General features: G+C 38.9%; 1 protein-coding gene across 1 annotated transcript; it reads left to right on the top strand.

Moving 5' to 3' along the window:
- Positions 1-332: 332 nt before the first annotated feature.
- LOC144305106 (uncharacterized) lies at positions 333-19,080 on the top strand. The gene is made up of 5 exons (XM_077883771.1): positions 333-376; positions 3,934-4,117; positions 4,901-5,591; positions 6,738-6,824; positions 17,495-19,080. The coding sequence occupies exons 1-3, from the start codon at positions 333-335 to the stop codon at positions 5,315-5,317; spliced, it is 645 nt and encodes a 214-aa protein (XP_077739897.1). The 3' UTR covers positions 5,318-5,591; positions 6,738-6,824; positions 17,495-19,080.
- Positions 19,081-19,105: the final 25 nt, after the last annotated feature.

Raw genomic sequence — 19,105 nt, 5'->3', positions numbered from 1 at the left:
GTGCATTTATAAGCATGAATATAAGATATAAATAGTGAGATCTTTCATAATCGTTCATACTTTGAACGAGCTTGATTCTCTATATAAATGTTTCTAAGGAAGTTACATTCTTGGCTGTAGGGCTTTTGACTGCAAGGAAGAAATTGAATTTGCCCTAACAGTCTATTTACTTGCAATTGCAAGATATGAGAGTAGATGATTAGGGTCATGGTGTTTCTGGTTTATTCCCTTTCCTTGGATATTATTTCTGAGAGCAGCTCAACCTAGAACAGCAGAGGAACAAGTTTGTCAAAAATCATCTTTTTGAGGCTATTTTGTTATAAGCCTCTAAGATGTGGAAAGTACGTGGAGTATCTCAAACAGGATTTGGCACGTAGTAGGTACTTAAACACCTTATTTTGATTTGTTCTACTTTGGCTTAAGTATATAAATAGAGGCCTAGGGAGTGGATGAATTTCTTATGATTGGGACAATAAGCCAGTAGTAATTTAAAAGTGTACCTTGGTTTAAATCTCTGAATTTTAGAAAATATGAATTTGCAATTCTTGCCCTTGGTTTGTTGTAGTTTAATTAAATTCTTAACCTACCTAGTAGGGGTTTTTCTTTCTCTTCCTTTTTTTTTTTTTTTTTGTAGTTACAGTTCTTAAAGGGTGTCGACTCTTCTTCAGAAATGACTCTTTTAGAATATACTTCTATTAAGTACAATAAATCTCAGCCATATGGAACTTTAATCTATCCAAACTGACAAAGAAAACAAAAATCTAAGGATATTATAAATTATCTATGGTTTAATTTTTAAAACTGATGAAATAATTTTCATAGAAAATTTGGAATCCATTTTTTCTACTCTCCTCATTTTTACTGCCCTTGCACAAAACCCTGCCTGAGATATTTGGGATATTTCGGAAATAAAGGAGATAGCCTCAGCGAGGCCAGTCCCCATGAATGTCATGCCTTTTGACATGCATATTTTTACATGCATTTAGCAAAGATATTCCCCTTGATGAGGTAATGGATTATTTATTTTAAGATGTTATTTATTTATTTGAGGAGGGGCACAAGCCGGCGGGGGGGGGGTGCAGAAGGAGAGGGAGAAGCAGACTCCCCACTGAGCAAGGAGTCTGATTTAGGACACAGGACATTATCCCAGGACCCTGAGATCATGACCTGAGCCAAAGGCAGACACTTAACCGAGTGAGCCACAGAGGCACCCCTGGTAATAGATTATTTATGACAACCTTCAAAAACCTTCCTTTTTCTTAGAAGGTGATAGATTACTTAGTTAATACAGCAATAGAAGAATTTCTAATAAAATTATTTAGAAAGCCCAGAGTGGTGTATTTTTAGCATAAAGCTATATGATTTGGGTTGTTTAAAACAAAACCTGGGAAGAGATTATTTTAAATGTTCTTATTTGCTTTAACAGTCCTACGCTGCACATTGAGGACATCTCTCTCTCTCTCTCTCTCTCTCTCTCTCTCTCTATATATATATATATATATATATATATATATATATATTTAAATATATATATATATTTAAATATATATATATATTTAAAGATTTTATTTATTTATTCACTAGAGACACAGAGAGAGGGAGACAGAGACATAGAGGGAGAAACAGGCTCCATGCAGGATACCTGATGCAGGACTTGATCCCAGGACTCCAGGATCACTCCCTGAGCCAAAGGCAGACTCCCAACCGCTGAGCTACCCAGGTGTCCCGGACTATATAAATATTAATATACATAAACATTTGGTGTGATTTTTAGCCAGCAGAGCACTTGTATTTACATGACACCATTTTAAGTAACTTTGCCTCTGTTAAAGACAGAATGACTAAAAAATCATTTTTAGGGACACCTGGGTGTCTCAGCGGTAGGGTGCCAGCCTTCAGCTCAGGTCCTGATTCTGGGATCCGGGATCGAGTCTTGAATCAGGCTCCCTGCGAGGAGCCAGCTTCCCCTCTGCCTATGTCTCTGCCTCTCTCAGTCCGTGTCTCTCATGAATAAATAAATCTTTTTAAAAAATCATTTTAGTCATGTCTTTTTTTAAATTTTATTCATTTATTCATGAGAGACACAGAAAGAAAGAGAGAGAGAGAGAGAGAGAGAGAGAGGCAGAGACATAGGCAGAGAGAGAAGCAGGCTCCATCCAGGGAGCCCGACGTGGGTCTTGATCTCAGGACTCCAGGATCACACCCTGGGCTGAAGGAAGATGCTCAACCACTTAGCCACTCAGGCATCCCTCATTATGTCTACTAAAAATGCATATGTTCTTCTCCCGTACCCATACCTCTTTACTCTTGATGAAATGAGTTAGGGGCTGATGGGGCTAGGCAGGGAAAGATAGGGAAAGGCCCAGAGTCAGGTTTCTACCCATCCCAAGGAAACAGGGCAACAGAAAAAGAAAACAACAACAACAACAACAACAACAACAACAACAAAACAAAACAAAACCTGGCTCTCTAGCTCCAAAATGTTAGGGAGTATCTCCATTTGATGGTTACTAAGTAATCACAGAAACTCACCAGACCACAAAGAAATAAGTCATTATCATTAAGTTGTTATCAATAGTCCCTGCTCAAACCAAGACTGCACAAGAATCTCCAGGCCATGGCTCCCTGGCTAGGTTCTCAATAAAAGACTTGCCACTAAAAGCCCTCAGTGGCAACCCTGTCGAGACCCCTCTCACTTCTGAGAGCTTTCACTCTATCTTTGCTTAATAAACTTCGCTTTGCTCACTCTCTGTTGTCCTCGAGTCATTCCTCGACTGCATGAGATAAGAACCTAGCTATCCTGTATCACTTTCCCTAATGACATTTATATCTGGTAATACTTTTGCCTCTAATGGTCATGGCATTCCCTTAGTACTGGCTGATTGTGCTGATTCTAGTTTTTTGTACCCTTTAATGATAATTATTCCATATATTAACTTTATCAGAGATTTTCCAAGACAATTATGTCAACTACCTGGAGTTAGGGTGGGTGTTTGTATCTGTTTCTACTTAAATCCTTGAGGGATATTTCTTCCCCTTGAGGGCTAGGACATGATTTTCCTTATTTTGGGTCTTTGGTTCTTGGCATGTAGTCAGAGTTCAATAAACTTTGTGCTCAATAAATTTGTCACTTTTGATATTCCTTAAACATGCAAGCACATTTCCAACTCTCTCTGCTTAAAATGTTTCTTCCTTATGTACTCCCATGACTCATTTCCATATTTTATTCAGAGTTATGCTGAAACATCACTACCATAGAGGAGTCTATCCTAAACCACCAAATCTTAAAATCCTAAACAGGGTTCACTTAGACATGAGCTAAAAATACTCTGATCACTCCTTTGTTGTTTTTTCCCATTGGATTTGTCAATACTTTAAATATTAGTTGTTTATTTATTGCTTCTCTCCTTAGAATGTGAGCCATCCCCAAGTAAGGAGATGTGTTCATTGCCAGATGTAGAACAGGTCTGGCATATTGTAGTCATTTGATCAATATTAGTTCAGTGACACACATACTACCATATAGATTTCATGAAAATTAGAGAAGAGTATCTTTCTAGTTTGTCATGTGTCTAGGCAGCCAGTGTTAAAAATATTTGTTGAATGACTAGACGAATGAGAGTTATATCGACTGGTCAGTTGCTTTGCAGACATATTTTGTGCACTCTTTGGGATGGCAGACTGTCAGGTAGTTTCTTTTAATCATTACTATGCTAAAAGGAAATGCTTATCTTGCTTTGCATCCATTTTGTTTCTATATGTCAACATGAAATTTTTGAGAATGGAAGTTTCACAAAATATTCACACTTGACCCTCTGGGGGTGTTTAGTGGGTTAGGTCACATTTACTTTCTGTCCTTTCTGTCCTGGTGCCTCTTGGCGAGCTGGACTCAGTCTCTGAAAGTGATAATGGGACTTAACTTTGCAATTACAGCTTGTGTAAGAGCTGGAACCTCCAACCCTCAACTTCCAAACCTTCGACTCCACCCTTATTGCCTCTCCCCAGCCCTGATTCAAATTTGAATGATTACAAAACCTATTTGCTAGGGGCAAATGGCCCAGTTCTCTACGCCTCAGATCCTTCGCTAGTGCATCTATTTCGGGGTCAGCTGCTGGAGGTGAACATTTCTCCATCCTTATTCAAAGAACAGTTAACCCTGAGGCAGCCAGGTGGCTATAGAGGCCACATGAAAAGAGACAATAAAACGGAACAAAGAAAGGAACGGCCCATGGAATTTTTACGTAGTGAGCTGCCTTTCTAACTCCCAATTCTCATTCTATGACTGTATTTTAAGTAATTTTAGGGGATCCCTGGGTGGCGCAGCGGTTTAGCGCCTGCCTTTGGCCCAGGGCGCGATCCTGGAGACTCGGGATCGAATCCCACGTCGGGCTCCCGGTGCATGGAGCCTGCTTCTCCCTCTGCCTGTGTCTCTGCCTCTCTCTCTCTCTGTGTGACTATCATAAATAAATAAAAATAAAAAAAAAACAAGATTTAAATAATTTTAGGGCTGTAGGTAACTACAAACTGATACTGGAACTATTCCAAACTGGATTTTTTTTTTTTTAAATACTGTATTCTTGAGTATTGTTGCTTCAATTTAACAATTTTGGTTGGAAATACCATGTGCATTGACATCTTAGGAGCTGATGTTTCTAAGGATGGGTCATACAGGGAAATTCCATATTGGGACCAGCTAGCACAGAAGTGTGCATTTTCATCGTAATTATTGTTATGTTTAAGAATAATTCTGCTAGCTCGCCCTCGGAGGGAGCGTGGGACAGACGAGGAGGAGGCCTTCAGGCTATGAAATCTTGGTGCCAGTCCGCCGCAATCTCTTGATGGAGCTGGACTCAGAGCACGTGCGGGCATCACTGGCACCTGCTGCTGAACCTGGGCTCAGAGCGCACGCGCGGTCGTCGCTGGCGCCTCCTGGTGGACCGCACTCAGAGCGCACGCGCGGGCGTCGCTGGGGCCTCCTGGTGGAGCTGGACTCACAGGGCATGTGCAGGCGTCGCTGGTGCCTCTGGGTGAACCTGGACTCAGAGCGCACGGGCGGGCGTCGCTGGCGCCTCCTGGTGGAGCTGGACTCAGAGCGCATGCGTGGGCGTCGCTGGTGCCTCTTGGCGAGCTGGACTCAGAGCGCATGCGTGGGCGTCGCTGGCGCCTGCTGGTGGAGCTGGACTCGGAGCGCATGCGTGGGCATCACTGGTGCCTCTTGGTGAGCTGGACTCAGAGCGCATGCGTGGGCGACGCTGGGGCCTCCTGGTGGAGCTGGACTCAGAGGGCACGTGCAGGCGTCGCTGGTGCCTCTGGGTGAACCCGGACTCAGAGCGCACGCGCGGGCGTCGCTGGCGCCTCTTGGAGCTGGACTCAGAGCGCACGCGCGGGCGTCCTTGGCGCCTCCTGGTGAACCTGGCCTCAGAGCGCAGGTGCGGGCGTCGCTGGCGCAGGCGCGCTTTGTGGTGCGCCTCAGCCCTGGTCCTTACTTGAGGCGCCACGTTTCTGAGTCTGTGCGCTTTGGCCGCGTGTCAGCAGCTCGTTGGGGTTCGTCTGTGTGCGGGATGTGGCGCCGCAGCTCGTCGCTGCCCCAGGTGAGTGCGTGGCCTCGGGCAGGTGGGCGCCCACGTGTCCCTGGTGCGCGGACGGGGGTCGGCCACCTTCTCTCCTGACTCGAGGTGACTTCACAGAGGGCCCCTGGGGGGGCCATGGGCGGTGTACGTCTCTCGGCTCAGTTTACACGTGTATAAATTTCCCCTCAGCGAATCTCGGCTAAGTGAGGCCCTGGGGAGGGACCGGTTGCTAGATGAGCCCGAGGGTATAACCCGCACATCCAACTGGCTTGAAATTGTAATTTCGGTGAATTGAGTATAATTCTGGAAAAATGAACAATATATGCCTGCAATTACCAGTCAAATTAGACACATTCAGTTAGCCTAACCGTATGTGCCAATTTAAAATTGATGTTCTAATCTATGAAATTTATGCAAGTTTGAGGACTAAGAATAATATGGGCCTCATAAAAAGTCATATTTAATCCAGAGTAGAGCTAATTTATTTAAAATTAACGTGAAGATTCTTACTATGTAATTTAAAAATAAGTAGATTGCTAATGACAGTTTTAATGGCTAGGTGTTTGTAATGGAAGATGTAGCTCTTATAGAATAATACTTACACACTTTTTCCCAAAGTATGAATATAAATACCATCAGATATAGACCCAGAATATATTCTTTTTTTTTAATCTTTTTTTAAAATTTTTTATTTATTTATGATAGTCACACAGAGAGAGAGAGAGAGAGAGAGAGGCAGAGACACAGGCAGAGGGAGAAGCAGGCTCCATGCACCGGGAGCCCGACGTGGGGCTCGATCCCGGGTCTCCAGGATCGCGCCCTGGGCCAAAGGCAGGGGCTAAATCACTGCACCACCCAGGGATTCCCCACCCCCTTTTTTTTTTTTTTTGAAGATTTTATTTATTCATTTGAGAGAGAAAGAAGAGAACATGTGAGCAGGAAGGGCAGAGAGAGAGAGAGGGAGAAGCGGACTCCCAGGAAGTGGAGAGCGCCCCTCGATCTCTATCCCAGGATTTTGAGACACCCTGACCCTGGACCCAGAATGTATTCATACTGATATCTTTATCATGAAAGAAAACTTACCTATGATTTACTGAGAATTATATTAAATTACCTTGAGAACATATATAGTTTTAAGCTAATAAATTCGTCTTTGATCTTTCTTAGGGAAGCCATTTTTGGAATGCCGATTATAGAATGGCTTGGCTTCTGATAACCAGGTATGCAAGATATGCTCTTCAGGACACAATTCAGGTATGTAAGGTGTGTGTGTGTATACACATTTGTAATTCTTCTTCCTTTAATTGTCTATAATTTTTATGATTCTAGTTCTTATTTATTTTACACTTTGATTTGATATCTATCTTTAGTCTGCCATTTTACAGGGTGGAAGAAATGTAATCCCAGTCATTTTAATAGTAATCACCTGTGCTCCTTTTCAGCGGGATGGACTCTTGTGTCCTTTGTCCTCACAAAAGTGTACCTTTATGTACATCTTCCTATCTAATTCTTAATCTTTATAGGTCTTTTCGTAACACATCTCTTTTTCCTATCTTGGTGACCCCTTCAGTCTTGTGTCTGGTACTATGGAATCCCATGCTGTGTTGGGACACTGAAGTTCACCATAGTGCTGAGACCCATCTGACTAGATTCTTTGGACATCCTTTCTCTCTGGGATCCAGAGGTTTGTCTAGAAAGAGCACACAACCCAGAAATGAGGGCTCTTTGCCACGCTTCCCCACCCCATTAGCCATCCTGTCTGATCCTTATATCTTCAGCTTTCTTTTTTTTTTTCTTAAATGGAGGAATCTTTTCTGTCTAAAGGCTAGAAGCAGAATTCTTCATTTGTTATTATTTTTCTGATTTCACCAGTTCTTCTGAGGACCTAAGGCTTCCGAAAAGGCTGGGGAGTGAATTTTTAAAATTTTGCTTAACTTTGCCATATTCTCACACCACATAGTAGTTCTGCTTAGTCCTTGTGTAGGAGGATGGGACTAGGGCTGAGTTGGGGGGAAAACAAAATAGAAGAAAAACATGACTTGATATTTCAAATATATTACTCTGTTCAAAGGTAATAATGACATCAAGTTCTGGATTTGAGACTGACTTGACTTAGTGTCCCACAGTCTATAGAATCTGTAGCCTTACTGAAGTCAACTGCACCATTAGTGAGTATATCACAAAGATCAGTAAGACTAGCAGTAATCAGGGAAGAAACTGGGGACATGACAGCATAAGTCAACAAAAATTTCAGAGAAATAACTGTTAAGTTCCCTGCCAAACTGTCCTAGTAACCTTGGCCCTCGTTATCCTGTGCCTCTCATTTGGCCGAGAATAATTTATATATTTAAGTAGGCTCCACGCCCAGTGTGGAGCCCAATATGGGGCTTGAACTCACAACCCTGAGATCAAGAGCTGAGCTGAGATCAAGAATCAGACAGTTAACTGAATGAGCCACCCAGGTGCCCCATCCCTATATTTTTGTAAAAATTATAAAAGTAAGTTTTTGTTCACCACAGTCATGTATGACATTTTCCTTTATAACAAGTAGCATTAGAAGTGGCCGCAGGCATTGTTGGAGGTCCAGCTAAGGGGAAGGCCAGTCAGGGATACAGTTGACATTTGTGGAGTAGAAGAGCAAGGCCAGATGACATGTAGCAATTTCACTGTGTCCTACAGTGCCTGGCGCAGGAGTTATGAGGGTTGTGGGGAACAAACAGTGGTTGAAGTGTGGAACACCAGAAGCTGATCTATGGAAAGCTATTTTAATCACTAGATGTATAAAGTTATAATTGGAGAATGTGATTACCATTGATTCCTAATAAAAACAGAAATGCTGTCCTATTAGGAGTATACTTAATTGTACATCATATAACAATTAGATGATGAAAACTGTCTTTTTAAAAGATTTTATCTGAGAGAACCAGCATAAGTTGGGCGTGGGGCAGGCAGAGGAGGAGGGAGAGGGATAGGTAGACTTCCCAGTGAGCCTGGAGCCCGATGTAGGCTTCGATCTCAGGACCTTGGAGCATGACGTGAGCCGAAGTATCTGGCCCAACTGTCTGAGCCACCCAGGCACCCTGAAGATTTTGTCTTTTTTTTTTTTTAATTAGAATTCTATAAAATAGAATTTTATTCTCTGTGTTTTAACGTAAAAACTTACACTGTAAAAATTTACATGACTATCAATAATGAAATTATTGTGAAATTGTGAAACTGAAAAGGATGTGTCTAAATCACCAATAATAATGAAAAAAACTCACAAATTTTGATAAACTATTCCAGAGGAAACCCTGAATTAGCACCTTTTTATATAGAAAATATTACCAAATAATACAAAATAATTTTTATAGTCATTAAAGTTGTAGTCAAAAAAATGTAGTAAAACATGAATTATAGAATGTGTCAGGAAGGTAACTAATAAAAAGTTTATGGCATTTTTCCTGAACTTTGTGATGTTTTTCATTACCAGTTTTGTAAGATTAATAATTTATTTTCCTATTCTAAATAAGTATTAGCATGTATATCTAATTTTATATTTATTGCCTTTTGTGGTTTTACTTTTTTCTTTTAATAAGGGTCATGAAAAATTTTAGGCTTAAAGTTATTGGAATCCCCCCGATTTATATTTTTCTATATTAAACTGTTCACATGTTTATTTTCTGTCACCTCCTACATAACACATGCTCTATGTGTGCATAAATTTTGTTTTGTCCTTAACTGCATCTCCAGCCTATGGAACCATGATAGCACACAGAAGGTACTTGATAAATATTTATTGAATGATTGGATGAATCATCTTGTTAACCTCAAAGTATGGGTTATTGCTGTTTCTTCAGTTATTTTGATAATTCTTATTGATGGCTTATACTGTGAATTTGAAATAGCCTGCTTCCATTAAACATAATAAATTAAACATAAGAACAGCATTTTTGGGCTGTTTTCAAAAATAACCATTTAGAGTGTTTTTCTTAACAGAAAAAAGTGAGAAGAAAACAGTGCTGCCATTAACTCAGCTCTTGCTTCCCATCGGATCATTTTATTTAGACAAAACAGTGTACGTATCAAATCTGTCTAGTGTTCAGATCAATAATAATCAAATTGGGTGGAAATTAACAAGGTCACTAATTATTTCATCAAGTATTTATTGTGTGCCTATTTTGTATGTAGCAGAGAGTGGTGTTTTGGGGGAAATAGGAAATACTTTGTTTACATCAGGCTTAATCTCTTTTAAGGGTGGCAGTCATGTCATCTTTGTCCTTTGCACTACATGCTGTATATGATGACTTTTTGATATAAACTTGGCTTGACATCTATAGTCCCCAGAATTCTTTATTGAGTATGTGTCTGGTAGGGCAGATTACCAAGGATATTCTCTCCTGAGAGTAGGAAGACAGGAGTCCTTTTGGAACATACACATAACTTCTTCCAGTCAATGAAACACTGATCTAGGTGCTGCTCTGAAGGGATTTTGCAGATGTGATTAAGTTCTCTAATAATCTAAGGTCTCTTTATAATAAAAAAGAATACTCTGGGCGAGCCTAATTTAATCAGTGGCAGAGCCTCTTAAAGAGGACTTAGGATTTCCCTGGAGTTAGGACTTCATACAGCATCTGCCTCTGTAATGCTCTTCTTTCTGGATCTTCCTTCCTTCCTACCACCTGTGAACAGAAAGCTTCTGTTTGTGCTTGTGGATTCCAGACTGCTTGCTTGTCATCTTCTCTTCCTGACTTCCTGTTCTCCTTTCCCTTTCCTGCTTGACTCCCTTCCTGTGGACTTTGTGCTTGCTTAGCCAGGAAGGTAGTACTAGGCAATCCCTTACAATAAATATATGTGCTAATGGTTCTACTTTGGTTGAATCCTGACAGATATGCTCAATAAATAATTCTTGACAAAACACAGTCTCTCTCAAAAGGCTCTCAATCTTGTAGGAGAACTGGTCTATGATGATGAAAGTATAGACATTAGGTCAGGATCATTTTTAGTTATAAGGTGAAATATGTGCTGTAGAAATAAGCACTATAAGATGGCAAGATACTGAGAGGTCAGTGTGGCCATAGATTAGAAAACTTTCACCAATAAAATAGAATTTGAATGTGTTCATGAAGGATGGATAACATTTAAGAGGTCAGAAAAAAGAGAAAGCCATTGTGTTTAGTGAAAAGCATTTCCAGAACTATTGAGATTAAATCAGTATGATAAGTCTAGAGTATCGTAAATTAATTTCGCTTTGGAGCAACAGTTCATTTAAACTTTCATGTTAGGGGATCCCTGGGTGGCACAGCGGTTTGGCGCCTGCCTTTGGCCCAGGGCGCGATCCTGGAGACCCGGGATTGAATCCCACATTGGGCTCCCGGTGCATGGAGCCTACTTCTTCTTCTGCCTGTGTCTCTGCCTCTCTCTCTCCCTCTCTGTGACTATCATAAAATAAACAAAATAAATAAATAAATAAATAATTTAAACTTTCATGTTGTCATTCTACAAGAAGCTAAAAAGTCTAATAATGTCCTTAAATTATTGTAAATCATTACCAAGGAAATGTATTCAGCCTTAACAAACTTTAGTTAAACGCAATGTTACTGTAATTTTTGTTGTAATTTTTCAGAGTAAGGTCAAGAATCCTGGGTAAAGTGGCATCTTTTGAAAAAGAAAAAAAAAAATAAGGCTCAGGAGGAAGGCAACAAAAACAAAGATTTCCCTTCCTACTCCTGCAAAATAGTCTTTAGCTTGTGGACAGTCCTTCAAAAATCACTGAGGCATGAATGAGCCAGTACACATTTATTGCAATGGTCAGAAGAATCAAAAATGGTAGGTGTGTGTGTATGTGGGAGGGGTGGTGTCATTGAGGGAGCAGCTAATGATATTTGGGGAAAGATAATTGCAGAAGACAAAAGTCTTCTGGAAAAGACTGAAGGTTTTGGGGTTGCTTTGTTTACTCAGAATACATTTGGGGAATCAGGGCATATATCCTTGTTTTAAATATATTTTTATTCTTGTTTGTGAGCAGTAAACACTTCTGGTATATACATTCTTTGGGGGGAAATGGAAAAAGGGTCCCCAAATTTCCAATAATTTCTTAATTTTAGATGCAAGCACCATACTGGCAGTCATAGTAGGAAATAATAACTAATATGTTTATAGCATTTTTTAGCTTACAAAGCAAATGGCATATGTGCTACAGAATTTTCTTCTAGAGTCAGTAGAACCTCTTGGCAGGTCGCAGTAACCCTGTGACCAGGTTTAGACTGTATTTTACACATATAGAGTTTATTTTCAATTATTTTTTTAAGATTTTATTTATTCATGAGAGACACACACACACACACACACACACACACACACACACGGGGGGTGGGGGGCAGAGATGTCGGCAGAGGGAGAAGCAGGCTCCATGCAGGGAGCCCGATGTGGGACTCAATCCTGGGACTCCAGGATCATGCCTTGGGCTGAAGGCAGGTGCTTAGCTGCTGAGCCACCCAGGGATACCCTACATACAGAGTTTAAAGCTTTTATCATCTCTGTCTAGTTAGAACACTTTGTTCCTGGAATGGTTTACCAGCTGTTAAACCCAGGAAGTACTTCTATGTCAATTGATGGTTTCATCCCTCAACCTGCTAAATATCCCCAGCCTCCCATGGCCCCAAATTATCTACCTGGAGCTCCTGACTCTACATCATCTATCAATGGAACTATTAATATCTAGCCTAGCAGGGAGTTCCCAAAATCTAGATCTAAACTCTCTTGGTTTTTCCTCTGATTGGCTGTACCCAGGTCATGCTGACTGCTAAATATCATAAATTATATTTCCTAGTTACTAATTTTACATCTATTATCCAAATTTCAAAACTGCTGAGATCTGTCATCTCTGATGTCTTTTTTTTCTTTTAGTTCCTTTAGTTTTGGGGGCTTATGCCTTAAAAATCCCAATACTGTGATTTCAGGAGCATGTCAGGAAGGAGAAGAAATAAATGTATTAGTCAATATGCTTTATTTAACCATAAGTTTGATTAATAATATTAAAGGATGCTGGGAACATCTGCTGGAATAGGGCTTACATAAAAGCACACTATGGAACCGTGTTAATAAGTGCTACATGAAAAGAAAAAGGACTCTTTGATCCAGTAAGTGTAGAAATGTTGGATTAGAACAATTCAAATATGCTCTCCTCCATTTTTTTAGTACTTTTTCTATGCTATTGTTCATTGTTAATTCCCAAGTTAAGTTTAAAATATGCTGCTTCTCATACTTTTTTTCCCTTCAGAATTCCCCTTCCTTTTAAATGGAACACAGATATCCTTTTAAGGTAATAACACCTTATCATGAGCATATTTTAGAAAGTGATGCATAATTTGAGGGAACTCACACTGGATCATCTGTAGCTTATTGGGTATCTGGTGACACTTTAGACACTTATGTCTAAAGCCTCATCTGGATTTCAGCAGAGAGGCTGGGAACTATGTTTCCCAGTATCCCTTTCCCTGTGTAATCCCAAATTTGAGCTTGCTCATGAAAGGAACATGGGAAAGAAGAGGAAATCAGTATTCCCTGGGCATAGTGCAAGCAGATGTGCAGTCACAGGTGAGCTCTTGAGAACCATTAGCTAAGTGGATTCAGTCTGAATTAGTTCATAGAATGCTCAGAGATACTGGGGAATTAAGCATCTTTCAGGCAAGATCTTTAATCAACAATTTTAGTACTATAGAAGAGACTTCCCTAACCTTCAGAGACAGTTCCCTTAACTTGTGGTAAAAGCTTCCCTGACCTCTCCTCTAAGAAAAGTATAGGCGCCTAATTAATTTTTTTAAATTTAAGTATAGTTGACACACAATGTTACATTAGTTTCAGGTGTACAATATAGCGATTTGACAACTTTATATGTAATGCTGTGCTCACCACAAGTGTAGCTACCATCTCTCACCATACAGCACTATTACAATACCATTGCCTGGATTCCCTGTGCTGTGCCTTTGAACCCTGTGACTTATTCATTCAATAGCTGGAAGCCTATATCTCCCACTCCTCTTCGCCCATTTCACTAATCCCACTGACTGCCCTCCCCTCTGGCAGCCACCAGTTTATTCTTTGGATTTATGGGTCTGTTTTCTGTTTGTTTGTTCATTTGTTGTTTTAGATTCCAAATTGTAATTTAAATTTATGGTATATTTGTCTTTCTCTGACTTCTTTCGCTTAGTATAATACCCTCAAGGTCCATCTATGTTGTTACAAATGGCAAGATCTCATCTTTTTTTATGACTCAGTAATATTGTATATATATACAAAATATATATACTATACACGCGCACACACACACACACACACACCACACACCACATCTTTATTCATTCATCTATCAGTGGACACTTTGGTTGCTTCTGTATCTTGGCAATTGTAAACAGTGCTGCAGTGAACATAAGGGTGCATATGTATCTTTTTGAATTAGAGTTTCTGTTTTCTTTGGGTAAATATCCAATGGTGGAATTACTGGATTGTATAGTATTTTTGTTTTTAATTTTTTGAGAAACTTCCATACTGTTCTCAATGATAGTTGCACCAATTTACATTCCCACCTACATTGCACATGAGTTCCCCTTTCTCTACAATCTTGCCTACGCTTGTTATTTCTTGTCTTTTTGGTTCTAGCCATTCTGACCTGTGTAAGGTGATATTTCATTGTGCCTTTGATTTGCATTTACCTGATGATGAATGATGTTGAGCATCTTTTCATGTGTTTGTATGTTTTCTTTGGAAAAATACCTCTTCAGGTCCTCTCAGCCCCTAATTCTTTATGAAACCCTTCAGATGCATTATTCGTAGGTTGGCTTCTGTTTTCCTTATGCATCACAACTGATTTAATACTGGTAAAGAGTAAGTGTCAGTGAGTCAATCAGAAATGTCTATGTAGCTGCCTATTCAAATGTTAGAATAATCACATAGGATTTTATGAAATTTACTCAATTTCAGGAAGCCAGTGTTTAGAGAATTTTTCTATATCCTTTCCCAATTTGGGGCTGAGCAGTATAAGCAGAAATAATGATGTTGTTCTTTTTTTTTTTTTTAATGTTTTTTTTTTTTTGTTTATTTATGATAGTCACAGAGAGAGAGAGGCAGAGACACAGGCAGAGGGAGAAGCAGGCTCCATGCACCGGGAGCCCGATGTGGGATTCGATCCCGGGTCTCCAGGATCGCGCCCTGGGCCAAAGACAGGCGCCAAACCGCTGGGCCACCCAGGGATCCCAATGATGTTGTTCTTATAGGCAAGTCTTAACCCAAAGGGTATTAGTGCTTAAGTCACCAAGACCTTGGCCAGTATATGTTACTTTGACATTGAAAAGAATAATTAATTAGTATAATATGCTACAGATGATATATCAAGTGCAGATAAATTAATAATATTGAGTTGATGAGCTTTCTTTTTGGAAAAAGATCCCTTCTTGAAAATTGGTAGCATACAAGGATGAAACTGAGATTAAACATAATAAACATAACTAAAAACATACAAAACAACATTAAAAAGACTCCACAACTTCTTCCCTACATCAGGGTATATAAACAAACCCCCCCTGATATCACTCTCCCTATCCACTTTATTTACCTATTCACTCACCTTCAACTCAGTGCACATTTGCCTTTGAACATTGTATATTACGATCACCTTATCCTTCAGTAGTTTAGATTCCAGAAACCCCAGTGTATTGTGATTCTCTACAGGGCTAGGACCAGTCCCTTTTTGTTTCCTTTGTATAGAAACTTGAACAACACTCACTTTTGTGCTGGAAAGCTTTCTTTGTGTTGATTTTGGGGGTTAGATGTGGACTTATCTTTTCTGTTGTAAACATGTGTCACTTCTACTCCATTTGTGTTATGGAAGGTCAGGTATACACAACTGAGGATCAGTTAAATCTGAGTTACATATCCTCTCAGCCAGTCCAAAGAAGAATAGACAAAATAATAGAACTGGACATTTAGGCACTGATCTTTTATTTATTTATTTTTAAAAAAAAGACTTTATTCATCCCTTTGAGAGGGAGTGAGACAGAGCTTAAGCAGGCAGAAGGGCAGAGGGACAGGGAGAGGAAGAAGCAGGCTTCCCACGGAGCAGAGAGCCCAACGACTAGGACGATATGGGGCTCAATCCCAGGACCCTGGGGTCACTACCTCAGCCGAAGACAAATACTAAGCAACCCATGCGCCCCTAGGCACTGATCTTTTCTTTCTTGAATTAGTAGTGTATTTCCTGAACTACCCAATCTGTATATTATCCTGAAGGAGTCACACAGATCATTTACATGTTAGTCAATCAGTGAGAATGTAACAGGCACTTCTGATGTTCTAGCACTGTCATAATTGCATATTATTTTCATTGTCAATAAATAATAATGTTTTGGCCCTTAAACAGAGTAAATGTATTAAAGATTCAGTTCTTTCCTTAAAAGAGAGTCAAAATTATAGTGTTCTGAGTGAATTTTTTTTTTTTTTTCTGAGTGAAATTTTAATGCACATCAAGTCATCATGAAATCTTGGATAGGTGTGCTTTAATCTAGCATAGGGCAGAACAGGCTCAAGATAGCACATCACATCATCTTCACAAAAATATATCTATTCTTGTTTTCAAAGATGGTCTGGAAGATTCTACAGTTTCAAGAAGTGGGTGACATATAGTAGCTGAAATGTCACCAGCCTGAATATGAAAGAGATCTTTGCAAGGCCAGAATTTAGTTGTTTGTTTAATTTTCCAAGAACAGAAACCATTTAGTTCTGAAGAGCAGCCAGGGAGAAATTTGTTTAAAATGCAGTCTAGAAAGAGAATGCAATTTTCCCAAGTTTTCAGTTAGCATAAGGAGGTTGTTAATAGGACTTGCAAGCTCCTAAAGCTCTAATAATCAACATTTTTTAGTAAAGCCCAGGATTGGCAAGCTTTATGAGTGGAGTCTGATTTGGAGTTGGGGTCCTGATAATGAGTGATTTCTTGGTCTTTTTGTTCTTCTAGTCCTTACCAAACACTCTAATGAGAAGAATAAAACACAACAAAACTTAACATATTTCTTCTGTTGACCTATGGAATAGTTTTGAGCAGATTGAAGAAAAGGGAGACATCTATAAAACAGTTTTATAAAAAGGGATATTTTTAGAAGCATGATATTTCAATAGTTTCAAATAATTTTGGAATTGGCTTGGATGGGGAAATGAGCAAAAATAAATAAATGAGCATTAAATAAATAAATGAACAAAAATTATTTTATAAATAAAAAATAAATTTTAAATAAAACTTAAATAAAATAAATAAAAATTTAAAAATAAAATAGATTATATAAAAATAAATAAATAATAAATTTTAAAAATGGAGTTTAAATAGACTTCCATTTATAAAAATTGAAAATTTTTTCCTCACTTTAAAATAATCCTTTGTTGTATGAGGTGACACAAACCTATGTGATGACTAGCTGATATGGTTACGTAGTGCATATACTTTATATTATTTCTGGTTTGTTTGCAAATACATTTTGCTAATTACATAGCAAAAAAGTTTTAGAACATAGACAGGTCTGGGAAAATTAGAAGTTCCTGAAACTGAATCATTTCATAATTCATGTATGATTAAGAATATGTCATCTCAAAAATAATAAAGGTCAATGTATATTCAGGATGAACGGGTTTAAGTAGAGTGTCTACATGATGATATATTCAGATATATGGCGCTGTTAGGTCACTGTGCTACTCTGTGGCATGTCAGGTCAGCCCTTGTGCTTATGGACAAATGATTCAGAGCAGATTTAAAACCAGGCTTTATTGTTGATATTTATTTATTTATTCGTTCGTTCGTTCATTCATTCATTCATTGCAGATTTAAAACCAGACTTTATTGTTGATATTTATTTATCTTTCCTTTCTTTTCTTTCTTTCCTTTCTTTTCTTTCTTGACACAGAGAGAAAGAGAGAGGCGGAGGAGACACAGGCAGAGGGAGAAGCAGGCTCCATGCAGGGAGCCCGAGTGCGGGACTTGATTCCGGGACTCCAGAATCACACCCTGGGCTGAAGGCAGTGCTAAACCACTGAGCCACCCGGGCTGCCCTGTTGATTTTTAATATACACATAATGAAGTGGATAAAGCACAATAATCTTAGGTGTCAACTTAAGAAACTTTTTACACACTTATCCAAGTAATTACCACTCAGGTCATGATGCTGTGTATGTACATCATCCCAAAACTTCCTTTATACCATTTTTCAGTCAAAATTCAGCCTCTTTATTGTAGCCACTACTCTGGTTTGGTTATTGTCAATTAGTTTGGCCCATTTCTTTCTTTCTTTTTTTTTTTTTTTAATTGCTGTGTCATCTTCCCTTGTGTTAACCATCACATTTTATGTATCCATTCTCCTACTGATGGATATTTTGGTGGTTTCCAGTTAGAGAATATTATGAAAAAAGCTGTTGTGGAAGTTCTTGAACACATCATTTACTGAAATCAGAGCAGATTTTTGCATCTCAGGAATGCTTATTTAGGTGAGATCTTTATAATTCTTCCTCTTTAATAAGTAAACCCAAGGTGCCCAGTCATGTATGAGCCATGTAGCTTCCTCCAGAGCAGGAGGCTTCTAGCCCTGTTGATGTGCATAGTTTATTAAGGATGTCAATGGTACAGTTCCAGACAGAACAATTCACGTTACAGTCAGGGCTCCAGGGGCATTCAGAGTAGTGCAAGGAAACCAGCCTGATACCATTACTATTGGCCACATGGATAGAGGAACTGGCAAGTCTCTAGGTCTAGGTTCCTGTTTCCCTGAGTTACTTGGTTAATCTGTGTTATACACAATTGCTACTTAAGAATATAGGGTAATAATAATCTACAAGGACTTAAAATGTGCCTTGTATGTTTTGCTACACAGTTGTTAAATTTTGGCATTATACTATTTTTTTATCTCCCTGTTTTTTGAAAATTGGCATTTCAAATAGAAACTGTAAATAACATTCATGACTGTTTTAAAGAATCTTAAAGAATCTTCCTACCAGGTGTTTTCTTTATTCATATGGCTGCTCTATGTATTTAGATAATCAAGTGTCAAAAAAACATCCCTCAAGGCTTCTTGTAAACTGCAAAGCATGTTGAAAAGACTCACTTGCTAGTCAGTTGCGAAGACATAGTAAGTCTTCTATATAATTTGTTGCTCTTGCTTGCCTATTGGGCTTTACATACAGATAAGTGGCCCTTTATTCATTATGTCCATAATGTTTTTTAAAACAGTATTTTAAGAGCTGGGAAATATTCCCTGAGAAATGGTTAAAAACAAAGTACCTTATAGAGAGGCAAGGTAAATTCTGTTCCAGCATGATAAATGGTGATAATGACTCCTATTTTCTCCTAACTGGACCAGGAATAGAAGAGACTAAAAGCCCAATATCAACATGTCTTCTTTGGGATAGGCCCTGGTAGAATGAAATTCTATTTCTTTTATAGACATTCATATATAGTTTATTTTCATTTTTAAAATAAATTCAGTAGCCTTTGTATTTAGTCAATCAAGATTATCTTGTTATAA

The sequence above is a fragment of the Canis aureus genome, chromosome 35 (genome assembly GCF_053574225.1).
Source record: "Canis aureus isolate CA01 chromosome 35, VMU_Caureus_v.1.0, whole genome shotgun sequence".
NCBI lineage: Eukaryota > Metazoa > Chordata > Mammalia > Carnivora > Canidae > Canis > Canis aureus.
The sequence above is the reverse complement of the archived record's forward strand: the minus strand, read 5'-3'. Positions and strand labels throughout refer to the sequence as shown.

Excerpts from the sequence above, each read along its gene's own strand:
- LOC144305106 (XM_077883771.1), top strand. The coding sequence starts at position 333 with ATGTGGAAAGTACGTGGAGTATCTCAAACAGGATTTGGCACGTA. Across the intron at positions 377-3,933 it reads CAAACAGGATTTGGCACGTA|CTTGTGTAAGAGCTGGAACC; the intron begins GTAGGTACTTAA and ends TTGCAATTACAG. Across the intron at positions 4,118-4,900 it reads TTCGGGGTCAGCTGCTGGAG|AGCGCACGCGCGGTCGTCGC; the intron begins GTGAACATTTCT and ends ACCTGGGCTCAG.